The following is an 18,837-nucleotide window of genomic DNA, read 5'->3' on the forward strand; positions in this document are numbered from 1 at the left end:
TGCAGCTGAGCGCCTCACACTCACGAGGCCCAGTTTCCAGGGAGCCCCCAGGCCCTGGGTGTCCACACACAGCGGGTGACCAGTGAGCCATCCTGCTGCCCAGCCACGCACATCCCCTGGCCCTCTGCCGGCCTCCGTCCTGCATTAACCTGCAGGCTGCTTGTCTAGGATGCCCCACACATCGCAGCTCTGGTGGTCGGCGCATGCGCAGAGGTGAACGCCCAGAAACCTCCCTGATGGCACCCCGTCTTCTCCCTTCGTCTGGTCTCCATGCCCCTGCCCAGCACCCTCCGTTTAGAGCCCTCCCCTCCCATTTACCTGGCGACACCGCGTGGGCTGCGCGTCTTGAACCGACGCCTCGTCCAGCCTGGCTGAGCCGGCCGGGGGTGCAGGGCCGCCTTTTTCCCCGCGGGCACTCCGTCTCTCGCTGACTCGGGGTGTTGGTGGCGTCCTGCTCTGCTCAAGCCCCTGCAACAAGAATGCCACGGACCGGGGGGCCTAACCAGCAAACACTTGTTTCTGACGGTTGTGGAGGCTGGGAAGCCCGGGGTCAAGGGTCTGGCTGTCGTGTGTCTGGTGAGGGTTTGCAGGTGGCTGTCTTCTTGCTGGGTCCTCACCTGGCAGGGGGCAGAGAGAAGGGAAGCAAGCCCTCCTGTCTCTGGCTCAAAGGGCAGTAATCCCAACGAGGGCTCCACCTCCTCACCCCATTCCACGGGGGGTCAGACTGTGGACATAGGAGTTTTGGGGGCTGCAAACGTGCGGTCTCTAGCAGGTGGGTGAAGCGCTCTGGCCCAGAGCTGGCGATCTGAGCACTGCTCCAGGGGACCCAGCTGACCTCCCACGTGGCAACAAGGGAAACGTGGCCATCCTTGAAGGATGTGTGATGCCGTGAGACACACGAATAGACATGGCGCCCTGCCCTCGGGCAACATGACTCAGCGAGTGGCCGACTGTAACCACGTGATCTGGCTTTGACCACGTGCGTCCCCGTGTCGCATCACGGTGCCACCTCCCTAGGGCTTGAGGGCACTGTGCGGCAGGTCTTGGTGGCTGGGCGGTTTGGGGAGTCTAAATTAGGCATGGTTTTCCCAGGTTGCCCGAATCCCCCCAGATTATTAACCATGGAGTGTCCCGGCTCCTGATTTCCACGGGTCCTGGCACCAGAGGCGTGGCTGGCCGCCATCCTGCGTGGAGATGGCCGTCTGGTTTAATGTTTGTGCCGGTCTCCTCTCCTCCCGAGCTGCCCCTGTTGGGGTGGCCGTAGATGAGGCCACAATGTCTGGGAGACAAGTCTGGCCGCCTTGCTGGTTCCCGGTGACACAGCTCAGCACGGACCCCCAGCGCACGCGCCCGGGGCCTGTGGACCCTCTGCACTCACCTCGGCTCCTGGGCCGGGCTGGCGGGGCTTCTTTTCGATCTCGGTGGGCTCCGTCTTTGCTTTCCGTGCGTGAGGGCCTGGCACTGTACCTGGTTACTGGTACGTGCTGGTCACTGTGGACACGTACTGTCACGAGGAGTTCACGACCAGCCCGGGTGTGCGTGGTGCTGGGTAGACCAGCTGACCCCTCTCCGTGGAGGGGACAGAGCCTCTGGTCCCTGTCACCCCTGGCGCCGAGGACTGAGATGGTGAGGAAAGGCGCAGGGTCACTCCCTGGAGGGACACGCGTGTTCCTGTGGCCCCCGTGACCCCTTGTCCCTCCCGTGAGCTGGTGGCGGGCCCCCGCCTCGAGTAACTGATTCCCGTATTTCTTTGCTGGGGCGTCACCTTTGTTTCTCACCTCGGATCTTGTCCCCTTTCCTTGTGCAGCCTCATCTCCCCATTCTGTACATTTTCCTGAGGATTTCACCTGTTCCCTGGGGACGTTTCCGACCGCTCTAATCAGGGAGTAATAAATATGATCACACCTGGGAACCACTGCTGTGAGCGCCTCCTCTTGGGGTGGGCCCCTGCCCTGTCCTTCCCTCCCCTCTCCTGCCCTCTCCCATCCTTCCCCTGCCCTGCCCTTCTCTCCCCTGCCCTTCCCCCCTTCCCCTCCCCTCCTCACCCCTGTCCTCTCCCACCCCTCCCCTACTCTACCATCCCCTCCCTACCCCTTTCCCTCCCCTGCGACGGGCTGCAGGAGGCCCAGATTTCAGAGACTTCAGCAGGGGGGTTCTGTTCCACTCCCCAGCTCTGTGTTCAGAGACCCCGGACAGCCGCCCATGGAGCCCAGAGTCCTGGGTCTGCTCACTTACTTTCGGGGACATCACCTTCACTGTACCCCGATCATAGGAGTAACGTACTCTGAGTTTTCACAACTTCGAGATTATAGAAAATGCTAAGTGGGAGATGGAAGTCCCACGTAGGCGTTAGCAGTGCCCCCTCTTTGGTGGGCTTGCTCGAGGACCCGCAAACACACCGGGGCTCTGTGTGCACACCGGGGGTGCGGGAGGTCAGTCAGGCGCACTTGAGGCAGAACGGCTGTTTGCTTGTGAGGAGGCTGCAGCTAAGGGGCATCAGGACGGGATGAAGATCTGCCATTTTCACAAAAACAGGTGTCATTGCTGTTTCGTTACCATTTCGTGGCCATCACGTTCCAGAAGTTCGTCGTCGGCTGTCTGTCCAGCTCTGTCCACGTCTGTCCAGCTCCGTCCACGTCTGTCCAGCTCCGTCCACGTCTGTCCAGCTCTGTCCACATCTGTCCACCTCCATCCACGGCCAGGCTGCCTCGTACTCCTGCGTGGCGGCTCGTCCGTCGGACCAAACCCATGTCCGCTCGCGGTGGAGCCTGGTGGAGGGACGCTGTGTTGGGGGTCCTCCATGTTTCCCTCACGTCTCCATTTCCTCCCTTTCCTTGGTCCCTTTGTTTTCTGCGTTGTGTCTGGATTGACAATGAGTTCCTGTAGATTGTCCTGGGGTGCCTCGCTCTGAAGGCCCCCGTGTGCGTTCTTGAGGTAGTAAAGTTGACAGAGTTGGTTATCACATCATCCTTACAAAGACATGAAAACTTCCGAAGAGGACTTTTTCTTGAAAGTTACGTGACCTAAACAGAAATAAAAAAAAATTGTTTAAATGGTGATAGTTGTTTATTATCACGAAGGCCAGAACAAGCAGTTCCACAGAGGTATTCGTTACAATATACTACGATAATCCCTTTTATTCTGCTTTGCATCTTCATCTCTGGTTCTGTGCACATGTCGGTTCCAGGAGGACAGAACAGTCTTGCGACAGAGAGCAAGCAAAGGCGTTTCCTCGATATTTGTTATTTCCATCTTTCCGTTTACATTTAAGTATTTGAAAGTTCTTAATAATTGGTTTTGCGCATGAAATTTATAGCTTTCACCATATGGCCGTGGATGATCACACATTTTACTCCTGCAACAATGCATTTGTAAACCATCTGATTGGGAGAATGGGGACAAATGCTGCACACAAGATCTTCGGGTTAGTTCATCTAGAGTGCACGTTGGCGGTTGGGAGTGAGTGTTCAGGCTTGAAGGGTGAGCGCATGTGGCACGCCTTGTTTGGAGCATTGATGGTGGGGACTGCGGGTGCGGATGCCACAGTGCCCCTGTGATCGGTGGTCCCAGATCGCCTACCAGTGCAGGGGTGCTGGGGGCGGTCCTGCGGGGGGTTCCAAAGGCTGTCCTTTCCAAGGCCCAGGCATTGGTGCAGAAGCCCGGGCCAAATCGAAGGTCTGGGGCAGGTAGTGTGGCTGGAGCTGAACTCCGGTGGACCCCCGGCAGAGACCTGTTTGCATGCGAGGTTCTGTGCCCTGAGTGTTTTCCTGCAACGTATTCCTGCCATCGTGATGGTTAACGGCGGAGTGATTTTTCTCTGGGTGGCTGTTCATCCTCTATCAGCTCCTCGCTTTACTCCAGCCAGACATTTTAGTGTATTTGGTTTCTGCCCGACTTCCCACTGTATTTGGGTGGCTGACGCCTCAGCCCTCGTAGCCCCGCCGCCACGCAGAGGCCCCCGCAGGGATCAAGAGCGGCCCACTTCCCTTTCACCCAGGAGGGTCCGCCACAGACTCAGGGCACTGTTGTCCCTCCTGCCTTAAGGACTCCTTTGGAAGACAGGTCTTGTCTGGTCCACAGGCTCCTCCGCACAGCATTTGAGCTCTTCACCATCCCGTGGCCTTTCTAGTACTTTCCAGTCTGCGAGTCAGAGCCCCCTGCAGACTCTCCACCAGCAGCCCAGGCTCTGCCGTTTCTCCTGGGGGGTCAGCCCTGCTGCCATGCTCCGGTCCTAAAGACTCAGGCCCCGGTGGGTCACCGTGGGGTCTCAGCCAGGGCCCCCAGGAAGCCCTTCTTAGGGGCAGCCAGACCCCGAGACTTCACTGCAGGTGCTCGGCCCGTCTTCTGCATGGCTGCTGAGACCCACTTTCCTGGGATGGCCTCTGGCCGTTGGATTGGACTCAAGCCTGAGACAGATGGTGGGTGGGTGTCCCTTCATGGTTCGCCCCGCGGGGGTGGTTTGTCGTCTCTCACGGAGGGGGCGGGCTGGGTGTGGAGTTTGCTCTCATTGTCTTGCTCCAGAGTCATAATCTCAGTGGTAACCTCCCTATCCTTTTACTGCTTGCCTGTCTTCTTGCTGAGTCCCTGTTTTCCACCCTCAGGGCAGGGATGCTGGGACTTCAGGCGGCAGAGTGGGCGTGGACTCTAGTGGCAGTATGGGTGTGGACCCCCCAGTGGGCTGTGGTGCAGCGCCCACATTCCAGAGGGCACCGTGCATGCCTAGGTCAGCCTGGGGAGCAGGGCTGTACCTCGGTGGCCTCGTGAGCTGAGGCGGGGGGCATCTCAGGGGGCCGCCTCGGGACTAGTTCTGGTTCTCTAATGCTAAATCCTGCCTGTCGGCTGGGAGTGGCTCGGGCCCACAGCCAGATGCCCGGTGTCCGGCTGGAGGCTGAAGGCACCAGCGGGTGGAGGCAGGGCCTGGCCTCTTCCTGGGTCGGCCGCCTCCCGCCCTGCTGCAGAGACCCAGCCTGCCTGTCGGACGGGGCTGCCTTTCAGAGGATACGGGGCTGGTTAAAATGTAGCAAGGACCTGGGGTCACAGTCCCCCTGGCCCTCAGTCTCATGATTTTTCTGTACATCGTGCTATAGAAATCCCACCCCACGGAGGGCCTTGGGGAACCATGTGCCCTGCCTTCCTTCCAGAAGCGGAAGGGACCCTCCCTCGCTCTCCTGTCAGGAGGAATCCTTTCTGATCTCCCCCCTGAGATGTGTTAATAACAGTCTAGACATTTCAAACGTAGATTGTGGTTGCACAAGAAATTCAAGTCCCCGATTTTTCAGAACCTAAGCAGTTAATGTTAGAAATTTTGCTGCAAATAAATTGATCAGTATGCAAGACAGTTGTCACGGCTGAATCATGGTCCACAGTTAAGGTAAACAGATCTGTGATGACATTTTCTGAGCAGAATACAAATGCAGCTCATTTCCTCCCAGAGGTTCCTGACATTTCTTCTATACGGATAACAGATTCTCCTAAGAAGGTGTTGGTCACAAGGAAGAAAGATCTTTGTTTAATCCCTCTGAAAAGGTAGGGCTGTGGTATTTGGTGTGCTTTCTGTGGAAAGAATTGTTCTAAGAGAGATGGCTGTTGGGGAGAGCGTTTTTCTTTGCTTAGCTGCCTCCCCTCACCGCCCCCCCCCCACCCGCGGAGAGACCCTTCTGGTTTTTCGTCTGTTGGAATTATCATTAAAACATCGTGTTGTTGTGTCATGAAAGTTTGCATGTAATTGATTTTTTTTTTCCCAATGTGAAGATCGAGGGGTATTTTTCTTACTGAGATTCCCATGAAATAGTTGGGGGGGTGACGAAATGTCTCTCACTTCCTCATGTTCCTTGTATCTGGAATGCTCTCGCGTTCCCATTTCCCCACGTTTTCGCCGCCTGTGCTGTATTGGAGGAATCCTACACAATATGTCTGCATTTGAAGTGTGAGATGGTCTCGAGCGAGATGCTACATCACAAGCCAGCTATGTTTTTCTGTGTTATGGCGAAGCTTTCAAACCCTCAGCTTGTACTGATGTTAAAATGAGCCAGAAACCTCACTGCAACTTTGCATGAGGCAGGCGGTCATTTTGCCCGTGTGTGTAACGGGGAACAGTGCTTCCCCAGGGGGGTGGGGGACAGGGGGCATCTGCGTTTGGAGGCAGACTGCTGAGGAGAGAGGTATTTCTGCCTGCTTGTGTGTTTGCCGTTGGTCGTGACCTGGGACCCGGCACAGAGGTCTAGGTATAAGGGCTGCTTTTGAGGCGGGGGAATAATTCTAGATCTCGTAGGCGTTGGAGGAAGCTCCAGGGACTGGACATGGGGTGGGGGACATGCTCCTCAAGGGTGGGGCTGGGTGGGGCTGCCCAGACACTGGGCAGCAATCAAAGGAATCCATTTAGGAAAAGGACACCTTTTATGTCCTGCTTCATTCCTCCCAGAGCATTTTCATTGCCAGGACGGCACAGATGTGGCCTCCTCCAGGAAGCCTTCCTGGCTCCTCCTGCTCATTCCCACAACGTGGTGTCCAGCCACTTAGCACAGCGTGCAGCTCTGACTAGGAGATTGCCTGGCGGTGTGTCTCCACCGGAGGCAGGGGGGTCTCTGCATCTCTGACCACCTGGCTTCTACCACAGCTCCGGGCTCAAAATCGGAGCTTTCAAGTGCTGTTTGTGATGGAAGCGGGGTCCCATTTTCTTACAGCTGCCTCTGCAAAAGGAAGCAATGTCTAGATTAACCCCGTTTCTCAGTGGGAGAATAGGTGGAGAAACAGAGTCACACATGGGGGAGCCAGCCCTCTGAGTCAGTGGACGGAGGGAGGGGTGGATCCGCGTGCCTGCACCTGGCCGCAGAGTCCCCACGGGCCAGGCGTGTGGCGTGGCGGATGTAAATACGCAAGCCACCCAACCATATTTTTCTTCCTCCTCCAGAAATTTTTTGCCCCATCCAGTCTCAGTGTAGGAGGATCAGGTGATCAAGGCTTTTTAGAATCTTCCCTTTCTGGGTGCTGACGGTGACACATGGAGTATTTTGAGGCGTTGACATCATCTCTTTCCTCCTGAATGCCCTCTTTGTGATTCCATCGCTCAGGCCCTGCCATCTTTCACCTGGACGGCTCGACCTTCCTGGCTTCGCAGGAGAAGTATAGGGACGGTAAGAGTGAACCACGGGGGACCAGACCTCGACTGGGTGGGGAAGGGACTGGCCAGGGACAGAATTCCCTGGGAAAGTAATGTTGGAGCTGAACTGAACGATGTTAGGAGTTAGCTTGGTGGAGAAGGGAGGAGAGCTTTCCTCCCCCGGGACATAGCATGTGCAAAGGCCCCGGGGTGGGCAGGAATGTGGTGCGTTCAAGAAGCTGATAGAGCAGTGTGGCCAGAGCTCAGGAGGTGTGCTGGAGGGGTGGACAGCAGCCTGACTACATGGGTCGGGCTGATCGTGGCAGGGAGCTCCACATGTGTGCCAAGAGCAAAGAGAGGCCACTGGAGCATAGAAGCAAGGGCTGGCCTTGGCAGATCTGGCTTCCATGAGGCTGGATGGGGGAGAGTAGATGCGGGGAGGTCAAGGGTGGAGGTCCTGAGGCAGACCAGCAGCAGAACCCAGGGATGGAGAGACCTTAAGGGGGTAACAGCAGGATCTGATGGCTGCGTGTGGGATCGTGGCCACACTCCTGAATGAGACGCCCTGGGGAGAGGAGAGGTGGGGAGGCGTGGAGGGGGCCCAGAGGAGGCTGAGAAGGTGGGGCCCGTGAGTGGGAGGGGCGATGTGGCCCCTGCAAGCCCAGGAGAGAGGTGGGTGGGTGGGGGGGGCAACACCCCCAGAGAGGGTCAGGCAGGGAAGGGACCCTGTGATGGGCAGCTCTCTAGTGGGGTGACGGGGACAGAGGTCTGACTGTGGAGGGCTACGCGGGAGGCCAGGAGGCCTCAGGGTGAGACACACGGGGAGCAGGTGACTTCACCATGTGACCGACTTTCATTTGTACAGTTGAAAATCCCTCATCTGTTTTTAACCTCGATTTAAATGTTGCTGCATGATGTTCTGTCAGTAGAATGCGCTCATGATTCTGTGCTGTGCTGGACGCCTCTCTTTTTTCCATGTGGTCAGCCCTCAACGGCATGGGAAGGTCAGGGTGAGGACCATGACCCTCCCCTGTGGCGTCTGCTGGGGTTGACCCAGGGAACTGGGGTCCAGGACTTCCGAGCCCCACGGGCCGGCCTCCACCCTCTTGCAGGCCCATGGGGCCGTGTACCCATGCACCTGCTCGCGGAGGCTCTCCGTGGGCTGTGTCCGTGTCAGGCTCGGGGCGGGGCTCACGTGTGGGCCTCTGTGTGAAGCCCTGGGGGGGCCTGGGCAGGGCGGAGGTCGGGGAGGTCGGGGGCAGCATGCTCAGGGCCTGTCTACAGACCCCCTGCAGTGGTGCTTGGGTCCCTGGTGGTTTAAAGGCCCCATGTTGTGCAGGGCGGCAGCTCGAGGTCTGCCTAGGAGCGGAGCCCCATCTGTGCTCCCCCTCTTCACGGCCCTTTGCAACGGCCTCACTCAGTGACCGTGTTGTGAGCAGGGCTGCTGAGCAATTAGGAAGGACTTTTATAGCGCTGGACCCCCTTTGGTGGCCCAGCACAGAAAAATAAAATCAAGTAACTTAATTCCTTACAGTAAGAAAATGCAAGTTTTGTTAGCATTTGTGTGTGTGTTTGTTGACTTCGGCCACATTTAAATGAGCTTATACTTTGTGCCAAGCGTTGTTCCCGGGGCAGGGTCGGGCTGTGGCCGTGGTTTCCCCTCTGCCCAGTGCCGTGCTCAGGTTCTACTTTTCTTCATTTTGGAGTGAAATTCAGAAATCCTAGAGCAAATCTATAGCGTGCTTACAGGGCGACTTCAAGCCCTGCCTTGGAGACCCTCACCTCTGACCTGGTGAAAGACCTTCCTCTACCTTTCCTGAGTGGACATCCCAGGAGCTATGGTCACTTCTATTCAAGTCATATAGGAAAGTTTCCAGATTTGGGGAGCAGGTATTCACTTTTCCAAGGAAGCCTGACAGATGATCCCATGGGTGGATTCAGGCATAGTTAGAGAGGAGAGAAACACGGTTTTGTAATGTTTTATATTTGAATGCACTAAGGGTGGCTCCTGAAAGATACTGAAGTTTAACCTTTAGAGTGAATTTTAGTCTCACTGAATGCAACTTCATTTGGCTAATGTGGTATCTAAAACATTATTTTAGTGACCAAAATGGCATTTGATAAAATGAGACATCTATTCCTGAAATAAACCTTAAAAAATAGGGATAGGAGCAGATTTCCTTATCTTAAACAAGTATATCTGTCTTGAATAAGCTGGTCATTCCACTTAAATTCAAGGACCAAGCAAGGTTGTTCACCAGCACACAATTATGATCATTTTAATCGTTGTTTCTTGAGTGGATTTTTTTCCCCAGATACTGTTAGGCTCTTAATTTTTAAAATGACCCTTCAAAGTACATTATCATGACACTTTGACCAGGGGTGGCCTGGTCACTCTCATAGCTGGGAAGTGTTGAGTAGTGATTCGACATCAGGCCTGTTTGACGGCAAAGCCCATGGTCTTGTGTTACCCAGGTTTAGGCCGTTATTACTAAATATTGGTCTGAAGTTCTGGCTAATGAAATAAGACATGAAAAAGAAATTAAACATTTCAGTGTTAGAAATGAGAACATAGTATCCTTATTTGGAGTCCACAGGCTTTGTGAACTTAGAAAGTTCACAAGAATTAACAAAAAATGATTAGAACAAATTAGAGAATTTGGTGGAATGGTAGGACACAGGATGATGACCCTAGAAACTCTTGAACGAGGCGTGTGCATTTTGAAAGAGCAACCCGCAAAACAGCGAGGATGGGGAGGGCAAACAGCTCCTTTGCTGCGTGGGGGTGGGGAGTGGGAAGGGGAAAGAATCTCAAGCTGACTCTGAGCTGAGCCCTGAGTGCAGAGCCAGTTGTGGGGCTGGGGCTCGATCTCATGACCCTGAGGTCACGACCTGAGCCAAAACGAGAGTCAGAAAGAAGCTGAACCCACTGAGCCACCCAGCTGCCCCAGTATTCTGGAATTTAAATGGAAGAATAAGCCAGAAAGGATAGAGGTAATTGTGGACGACGGTAAGAGCAGTGGGAGGAGGTCCATCCCTAGGTACGTTATGATGGTGCAGCGAGAGCAAACATAGACAGCTAGGTAACTGGCAGAGAAATGGATGGGCTAGAGGCAGACCGACGTTCTGTGGTAAATACAGCGTAGGATAGAGGGCGCATCACGGCACTCACGGGTAGAAGAAGGATTCCTGAATGAACTGAGGTTGGGACAATTGACCTTTTCTTCTGCTGGGGACTGAATTGTGTCTCCCAAAATAACAGTGTTGATGCCCTGAACCCCAATGTGACTGAATTTGGAGATAGAGCTTTTAGGTGGTAATTAAGGAGAAGTGAGGTCATGAGAATGGAGCCCTAGGCTTGGTGGCCCTTTGAGAGGAGGACATGCAAGGCCACGAAGAGGAGGTGGCTGTCCATAGACCAGGGAGGGGGTTGCCGCCGAGAACTGAATTGCTGGCACCTTGATCTTGAACGTCCCAGTCCCCAAACCATGAGAAAACAGAAGTCTTGTTGTCCTAAGCGCCTGGTCAGCGGTATTTTGTTACAGCGGCTGGAGCTGACCAACGCGTCTTCTTCAGACTCTACCTCTTAAAGCTTTCGCTGGTATTAAAAAAATCTCTCAACCTAAAAAGCAAGTGACAGACTGGAAAAAAAATACTGTAAAATATTTTCAGAGCATACGACAAAGGTCTACTCTCTTTATCACGAAAGGAGGTTGTACAAACAGATGAGGAAGAAACGCTGCATCTTGGGAGCACAGAACTTTCCGGAATGCCTGGCGCTGGCGTGTAGATGGTGGCCACCACCGCCTTCGTGTTGCTGCTGGACGGGGGGGAGCCTCGCATCTTCACACCGTGACGCGATGCACTTGTGTGTAGGGCTCACGGCTCTGCCCTCCGCCCCCCGCCCGGGCCGAAGCACTCTGGCTTTATGACGGGTGCACGTTGCCCGTGAAGACTTGGGCTGTCTCAGCACACCCACCTGCCCCGTCACCTCCATGAGGGCACCGTGTCCCCACGGTAGAGGCTGCTGGTGTCCACCGTCAGCCGGCTCTGCTGTCCTGCACAGGCGTGGAGGGCTCTGGGGTGTGCCCAGTGGGGTCCTTGGAGGCAGGCTGGTGTGGGCCTGCCCTCACACAGCCGGCCCTTCTGCTGGGCAGCGGAGGCTGACCCGCGCGGAGCATCCAGGGGAGCAGATAGGGTGCTGACGTGCTGGGCCCTGGCCAAGCGTGGGCAGTTGTCCAAGGAAAGGATTAGACAGCAGATGCTCCTGAGCCCTTGTCCCGTAGCCGGGTTTCATGGAGCTTTACTTTCTGTAACTTGTATTTCAAAACGATCAGTAATTTTGTTTTCCCGAAATAAAATTGGATGACTATCATTTTGTCCAAACTACACATTGTCCCCCTGCCTCCCCCCGCCCTTTTATGATATGCTGGTCTAATCAAAGTTAAACAGACTTCCTGATACAGGACTTCTCAGTACGTTTTTAAAGGACAGTGGAATGTCCAAGCAGGGGATAAGTGTGGCTTTTCCTACCTTGCTTAACCGTGGGACCCTTTTTCTCGGAGAATCTTAAGGGACTGACGTTCTCGTGGCTTGTTTTGGGAAGTGGTGACTTTTGTTTTCACCCCTGTTTGTGCTGGCAGCCACTCTGCCCTCAGTTTGGGGGCCTTAATGGACTTAATCTGTTTCGGTTTTCATTTCAAAAAAAAAATACAGATTTCTTATCAGCAGATGGTGCGGTTATGGGGTCCCCCCCTGCACATCCCGTGCAGTAACTGCTGAAAGGGGAGAGGTTTACTTTAATAAAGGGATTTTCTTCCTTGTGTACGTTAGGTCAAAAAAAACTCATCAACTGTAACAGCTCTCCAATTCCTGTGAACAGAGTAGAGCGGCTAAGTTAAGATGTTGTTTGTTAGTATTAGAAAATTCTCCTTCAGAAGTTTTCAGTGGAATAGTTTGAGTTGATCTTAGAATGTGTTTATTAAACACGATGCCTTTGGATGTAATGCGGGGTATTTGCGTGGTGCCTCCCTGGTTTCTGGAAGGAGGCAGAGGGCAGAGACCCGCCCCGTGCGAGCACCCCTGTATGCCTGACGAGGGCCCAGATTCCCGTGTTTAGCCCGACCTGTCTTCTAGAAATACGTTTTTGTGGACCATTGCGTGCCTGCTGAGCTGGGACAGGCGAGTGCTGTGGGAGTTCCCCTCAAGAACAAGAAGTGGAGTCAGGACGCTTGAATATTTATTTTGCTATTTAATATTCTGAGGAAAGGGTGCCTGAGCTGAGGAACCCTCCACAGAGTAGGAAGGAGAAACTCTTGAACTGGGTGGTTTTACTCTGAAACTGGGAATGCTTGACATTGTCTGAGCGAGCTTACAGGGGCATCGAGCTCGTAAGAAATAATGCCTTAGGATGGCGGTGCCCGGGACGGGCGCCATCCTCTAGCCCCACACCTGCTTGTTCTCGGAATTAACATGGACCCGGGGAGGCTGGCTGTGGAGAGCCGGGGCACCTCGGGCGGGCCGTCGCACAGCCTGTGCTGATGCTCCCCGTCCTCGGCACGCACGGTGGGGCCATGCGGGGCCCTGTAGTCAGGGCTCTGAGTCCAGAGTCAGGATGGGGACAGCCTTTGCACCTGCAGACAAGGGCCCAGGGTGGGGGCAGAGCATCGGGGGCCCCAGCCTGACTCCGTGGCTTCGCTCCGTCGATGACCACGGTTGCTCAGGCTCTGGCCACGCTGCCTGGGTCCGTGGAGGTCTTACCTGCCGCCAGGTGACCCGGAGTCCCTTATGGAAGCTGCAGATCCGTGCTCTCTTTGACCACCATGGGGGTCCTGCCTGGGATAGGGGGCCTGCCTGGGGGGGCCTGCCTTGGATGGGGGACCTGCCTGGGGGGGTCCTGCCTGGGATAGGGGTCCTGCCTGGATGGGGGTCCTGCCTGGATGGGGGTCCTGCCTGGGAGAGGGGTCCTGCCTGGGGTGTCCTGCCTGGGAGAGGGGTCCTGCCTGGGGGTCCTGCCTGGGGTGTCCTGCCTGGGGGTGTCCTGCCTGGGGGGTCCTGCTTGGGGGGTCCTGCCTGGGATAGGGGTCCTGCCTTGGATAGGGGTCCTGCCTGGGGGTTCCTGCCTGGGATAGGGGTCCTGCCTTGGATAGGGGTCCTGCCTGGGGGTTCCTGCCTGGGATAGGGAGCCTGTTCCAAAGGGGAAAGGTGGAGCCCAGCTGGGGAAAGGGCTCACCTGAGCCACGTAACTGACGTGGGCTGAGTGGCCCCAGGGCCTTGGGATCTCCTTACACCTGATGCTTCTGGGACCACTGGACAACTGTCTTGCTTGTTCCTGGCATTGATCAAACCTCTCTTCTTTGCTGCATTCCAGAAATGGCTTCCGACATCCCTGGATCGGTGACCTTGCCCGTGGCCCCCATGGCGGCCACCGGACAGGTGAGGATGACCGGGGCCATGCCGGCCCGTGGAGGAAAGCGGCGTTCTGGGTAAGCAGACCCAGCGTTTCCAGGAATCGGGCTTCATGCGTGTTGCGCAACGCTCTTGACCTGTTAGGGGAATACTGTCTCTCTCCCTCCCGGAGAATAAAAGCTCAGCAGTTTGTTTAGATTTTGCAAGATCCCCAAGTATGCATGTGATTTGTCTCTGAGTGTCCGCCCCAGCGCCCAGCTGCGGCCTTCTGTTTGCTTGGCCTCACCGTGGGGAGGTGCTTCGTGGTCCTGCTGGGCCTTGCTCAGGCCATCTCTGGGTAGGGGGAGCTCACGAGTACCCCTCTGGGAGCACCCCAGCCGGAGGGCAGCACTGCAGGCCTGAGCCCCAGCCCCGCGGGCAGCCGGTCTCTGCCGGGTGGTGTGCTAGGACTTTCAGAACCTTGGCTCCTTCGGCCCCGCAGCTGAAGGCCCGGCATGTGCCTCGTGTGCTTGCCTTGCTGGTGAAGCTGCTGACCGTGGTACGTGCCAGCGCCCGGGGGAGAGGGGCACGGAGACAGCGCCCTTGGGCTGATGGGCCCGAAACCGCATCTCCTCACGCGTGAGGTTCCTGTAGTTCCCGACGGAGATCTCAAACACGCCAGCCAGTAACAGAGATGCCTGCAGGGGCACCGAGACTGACGTTCTCGCACCCCGCCCCTCTCCGCGTCCAGTCCGTGTGGTTTTCAGTGAGCTAGCTGATAACGGTTCTCATGAAGTAGAATCAGCCTGTCCCCTTACTGCCATCCCCGACAGCCCAGGGCTCCCCAGGAGCAGGGGACGCACGGGCCCCAGCCCCAGGCCTGCAGGGCGGGCCCCGGTGCCGGCCGGCCGTGTTCCAGACCTGTGGTCCCTCTACCCAGCGGGACTCTGGGAGGGGCGGGGGGACAGGTGTGCAGGCCGGCCCGGAGTGGAGCGCGGCCAGGATGGACCGCATGTTCAGTGCTGCAGGTCTAGATCGTGTGAGAACACTGCTCTGGGTGCGGCACGGTCTTTAAAGGAGGGGCCCAGCTTTCGGTTCATACTGAGAGGGTGGGAAAGGCTGAGACAAGGAGCTCAGTGGCCGCTCGCTTCCGTTCCCGGGAGACAGAGCCCTGTGGCTGGCCCATTCCTGTTTCCAGAAAGGTTGGTACAGGGAGGTGGGGGGCCGTCAGGTACGGGCAGAGATGCTCAGGCCAACCCCTGTTTGCAGGGCGAGCAGCCCCTCCGTGCTGGGGGCCGGTTCTGAGCCCCTGCTAGGCGTTCCTGCCCCCCCACCTCCTGCATGGTGCTGGGGGGTCTGTGTGCAGGGCTGGGCTGCAGGGGCCGAAGCTGACCCTAGCCCACGTCCAGGCCCTGACTTCCACTGGCCGACCTGGCTGATGATTGGACCATGGATCAGGCTCTTCTCTGAAGACGTCCCCAGCTGTCCCTTCCCTACCTGATCTCGCACACGCACACACACGACACGCACTGGAGGCGGAGGGGGGACCTGGAGCGGGCTGAGACAGAGCCTGGAGGTCATACCGCCTCCAGCCACAGAAGTCAAACATCAAGAAAAGACACGGGAGATTCAAGGGGAGGGACAGCAACTGCCCACGCGGTGGCCAGCAGTGTAGACACGGTGTGGGCCCTTTAAGACTGACGGGAGGCCTGTCCCCCACTGTCTTCATTCAGGGGACCGAGCCTGCTTCCTTTTCCCTGTCACAGGGAGGGAGCACGGGAACTGAACCACGGTTCCTTCTGCGAGACCCCAGGGACTTAGGGGCTTATCCTCGGCGTCTAAGCAAGGACACGTGCATTTGCACAGGGCTCTTTCCAGACTAGTTCTTGTAGTTGGTGTCTTACACGGCTGGGCTGCTCCTGATAACACCTGACCGCAGCCCAAACACCTTGCCTCCTCCCTGAGCCTGTGGGGCGCTGGAGAGACGTGGAGGGAGGGAGGGGAAGAGAGAGGGGCTCGGGTGGTAGGGAGGGGAAGCGGCAAGAGGCGAGGATCTCCTTCCTGCCCTCTGTCCCTGACCCGGTTTCTGGGGCTAGCTGCCCATCCCTCCTGGTGCTTCACGCCCCGCAGAGCTGGCTCCTGGCAGGTTTGGGATCCGCCGGCCCCCTGCCTGGCCCATCCCTGTGGATGTCTTGGGCTCGAACATTCTTCCCCTCCTGAGAGCCTTCCCCGGGAGCCGTCAGCAAGCTGAGCGCCCTGCTGGCTGCCGGGACACAGGGTGAAGGTTCAGGAGTTTGAGATTCTTTGAAAAGTGATTCCACATGTGTGGGAGAGATGAGGTGAAGCGAGTCACCTTGTTCCCTTCTGTCGAGACCTCCCGGATCTCAGCGCCAGGGTGGGAGGGGCCCACTTCTGGTGAAGTGGGGCACTGGCAGGGATGGGACGGGCTCTGCCCCCAAAGCCAGCCTTAGTCTTGGGGGTCCCTTCACCCCCACCTTGGACCCCAATGCTGGGCTTAAAAAGATTGTCGTCAAGGAAAACTATTTCCAAACTGGGAACAGCCCTTACACCAGTGTGTCCGTCCACGGCTGGGGGAATGTGGTCAGAGACAAGGCGTGTTCTCGTAAGCACGTCTCCTTTGGCTAATGTTCGTGTGCTTATGGGTGGCACCACTGTGGCCGCAGTGGCTGGTCCAGGCCCTGGAGGACGGCCGTTCCCGCACCCATGACCTCCCGTGCCGTTAGCAGGCGCCTCGGGTGGCCCAGGGCTGCCACTCTGGGACCTGCCCTTCTCCTAAGAGCGTGAGTGAACCCCCTTTGATAACGCACGATTGCTACACGGTCACGGTCCTGGGGACACATCACGCACTCTGAACTAATCGCAAGCTCAGAGACGCTTTCCTGGCGTTTTATTGAGCTAAGAATTCTTGCCCATTGACAGGGAAGTGAGGCGGTGCATTTTCAGCCCATCCTTTGAAGACTCTTGCATCATCCACGTATTGTACTGAATTCTTTAAAGTGAATACAGTAGGACTTCAGAGTCCTATCTGGATTTCTCTCTTTCATTATCCAGATGTTTCAGTATAATAGAAGCACATAAAAGACGTAAAACAGAGGATGATTTACTAAGAGTTTTTATAGCAGAAGAAATAAGCCTGGCTCCGGTAGTCACATTTAAAGTAGGGGATCAGCGTCCTGGGGAGTGCCGCTCTGGGGAGCCTGTGTCCCCAGGAGCATGAGACTCGTGTGGTCGGGGAGTTACTCTGAGCATCTGACCAGTCATTTGTGGACTGGAGTCTCTTCTGGGCTCACGCCCACATCCTGCTCTTCCGAATTAGGGAATCTGATCGCTGCACACGGGTGATCACGTATGCATGGATGGGGAGGCATACTTTCATGGTCTCTAATTTTCTGTAGATAAATCCGGGTTCCCGAGCTGCCCCCTGACTCAGGAAACTCCAGCTCCAGAGCAGGGCTGTCCCTTCCTTACGCCCTCGGCTCCCTCCACGGAGCCGCCGCTGACCTGGCCTCACCTGGGACCATGTGCCCGCCCAGATGGCTCACGTCCCCGTCTGTCTGGGCCGTCAGGGTCCGGGCAAAGAACGGAGCCGTCTTTACGAAAAGCAGGGTGACCAACTACCCTGGTTGGCCTGGGATTTTCCCAATTTTAGCTCCGAAGCCCTGCATCCTGGGACTGCTCTTAGTCCGGGAAAATCGGGATGCTTTGTCACCCTAAATACCCCCAAAATCATGCAGGATGAGGCCGGGGGTGGGGGGGAGCGCTGACTAATACGTGGCATCTGGCAGGAGCCTGGTTATCACCCTCCTATCAGCTTGTGCTAACAGGCATTTAGAAAGATAACCGTACATCTCACACTCACTCGGGGTTTTGCTACGTGCTGACATACGGCCTTAGGAATTTTGAAAATGCACTTTCTTTTCCGTAACTCTGAAATGTCTGCCGGTCCCCGGGGTTAAGTCCTCTCATCTCCGTGTGGCCAGCACCGTGGCGCTTCCCGCGGTGAGCACTGGGTGGCAGTGTGGCTCCGGGAACTCGGGAGCCGCATTTTGGGTGGGCTTGCCCAGCTGTCGTTTCTGGTAAAGGTGAGGTGGTGGCCGAGCGATTATGCAGGATATCGATGGCTTTCCTCCATTCGGAAGGCCGTGCATCTGGCCCCCATTGGCCCACAGCACAGGCGAGTCTGCAGTGGCGGCCGGTGTCTGGCTGTGTGTGTCTCCGCAGTGGTGTGGACTCGGGCTTTCCCTCTCCTTCCCTTCCTGACTGTGTTTCCTCCCCGCCTGCCCTGCCCTGGGTGCGTCGGGGTTTTGGTTATCTTGCTGTCGTCCCCCCCCCACTCCGATCTGACGCCTTTGTTCTTCTGTTCCTAGCAGCTAGTGTGGCCCACATGTCTGGAAATGAGATTGGATCTCACTGGATCCCCTCAGGTCATCCCAAACAGACGGATGCCCAGATTAGGACTCTGGGCACCCTGCATATAACGCGAAACAAAAATAAGTGAATGATCCCATTGTAAAGAAGAAAATACTCCTTTGCCCTAATTCCAGTCCCTAAGTTCCCCGAGTTAGCCCGCGGCCGAGGGAAGACCATTTGTCTCATTAGGGACCTCGTGTGTGTGTGTGTGTGTGTGTGCGCGCACGCGTGTGCGGGGATGACTCTGCCTCTGCACCCAGCCGTTCCCGGTGGCCTGGGCCTCCTGTTCCTTCCCTGAGCCACCAGGGCTCACCTAGAGCCGGGGGTGGGGATCCCATTCCCTACGAGGCCGGCACACCCTCCAGTCCCGTGCTGAGCTGCTCCGGGGCGAGCTCTCCGTCCTGGCCACAGGCAGGCCCGTCGCCCTTCTGCTGGGAGTCCTCGGGACTGCACCTCGCTTGGCCCCTCGGGCCCACTAAGAACGGGTGGGGCAATGCCCTGGCTCTGGGGCGTTTTTCCCCAAGCAGCCCCCCCTCGCCCTGAATGTCCAGGAGAACCAGGACATCCGCACTATTTCTCACTTTGTTCTTGGAAGATTCTGGGTACGGTTAATACTAATTAATGACCCCAGCATCTTCAGGGGTAATGTTAATTGACCTTAGAGGGGATTGGTGTTTCGAGAGGGAGAGTTTGGGGTATTAGTTAAGCAAATACGTATCAAGACTTTTTAGTTTTATGTTTATACTGAGAGGCCCAGAGAAGTGGGTTCTGAGTCTTTGGTGAGTTTCAACAAGCAGACGAGTACTTGGAGTTGCTCAGGTCCCAGATAACTGTTTCTCGGTCCCCGTGCCTTTGTCTGGGTTTGGACTTGCGGGGACAGTGGCCTGAAATGCCCTCTCCACTTTGCCTCATCCAGACTG

General features: G+C 56.4%; 1 protein-coding gene across 3 annotated transcripts in view; it reads left to right on the plus strand.

The window, feature by feature from the left end:
* ARNT2 (aryl hydrocarbon receptor nuclear translocator 2) overlaps window positions 1-18,837 on the plus strand; it is a 160,677-nt gene that overhangs the window by 24,786 nt on the left and 117,054 nt on the right. For 2 of the 3 annotated variants that reach the window (XM_036079157.2, XM_078078806.1), the window contains exon 2: window positions 13,470-13,584. In XM_036079157.2, coding sequence (XP_035935050.1) covers window positions 13,470-13,584 — 115 coding nt within the window. Of the gene's footprint in view, window positions 1-5,502; window positions 5,527-13,469; window positions 13,585-18,837 lie in introns of those variants that run through there. The other variant, XM_036079159.2, reaches the window with a different exon arrangement.

This window comes from Halichoerus grypus, chromosome 8 (genome assembly GCF_964656455.1).
Source record: "Halichoerus grypus chromosome 8, mHalGry1.hap1.1, whole genome shotgun sequence".
NCBI classification, from domain to species: Eukaryota; Metazoa; Chordata; class Mammalia; order Carnivora; family Phocidae; genus Halichoerus; species Halichoerus grypus.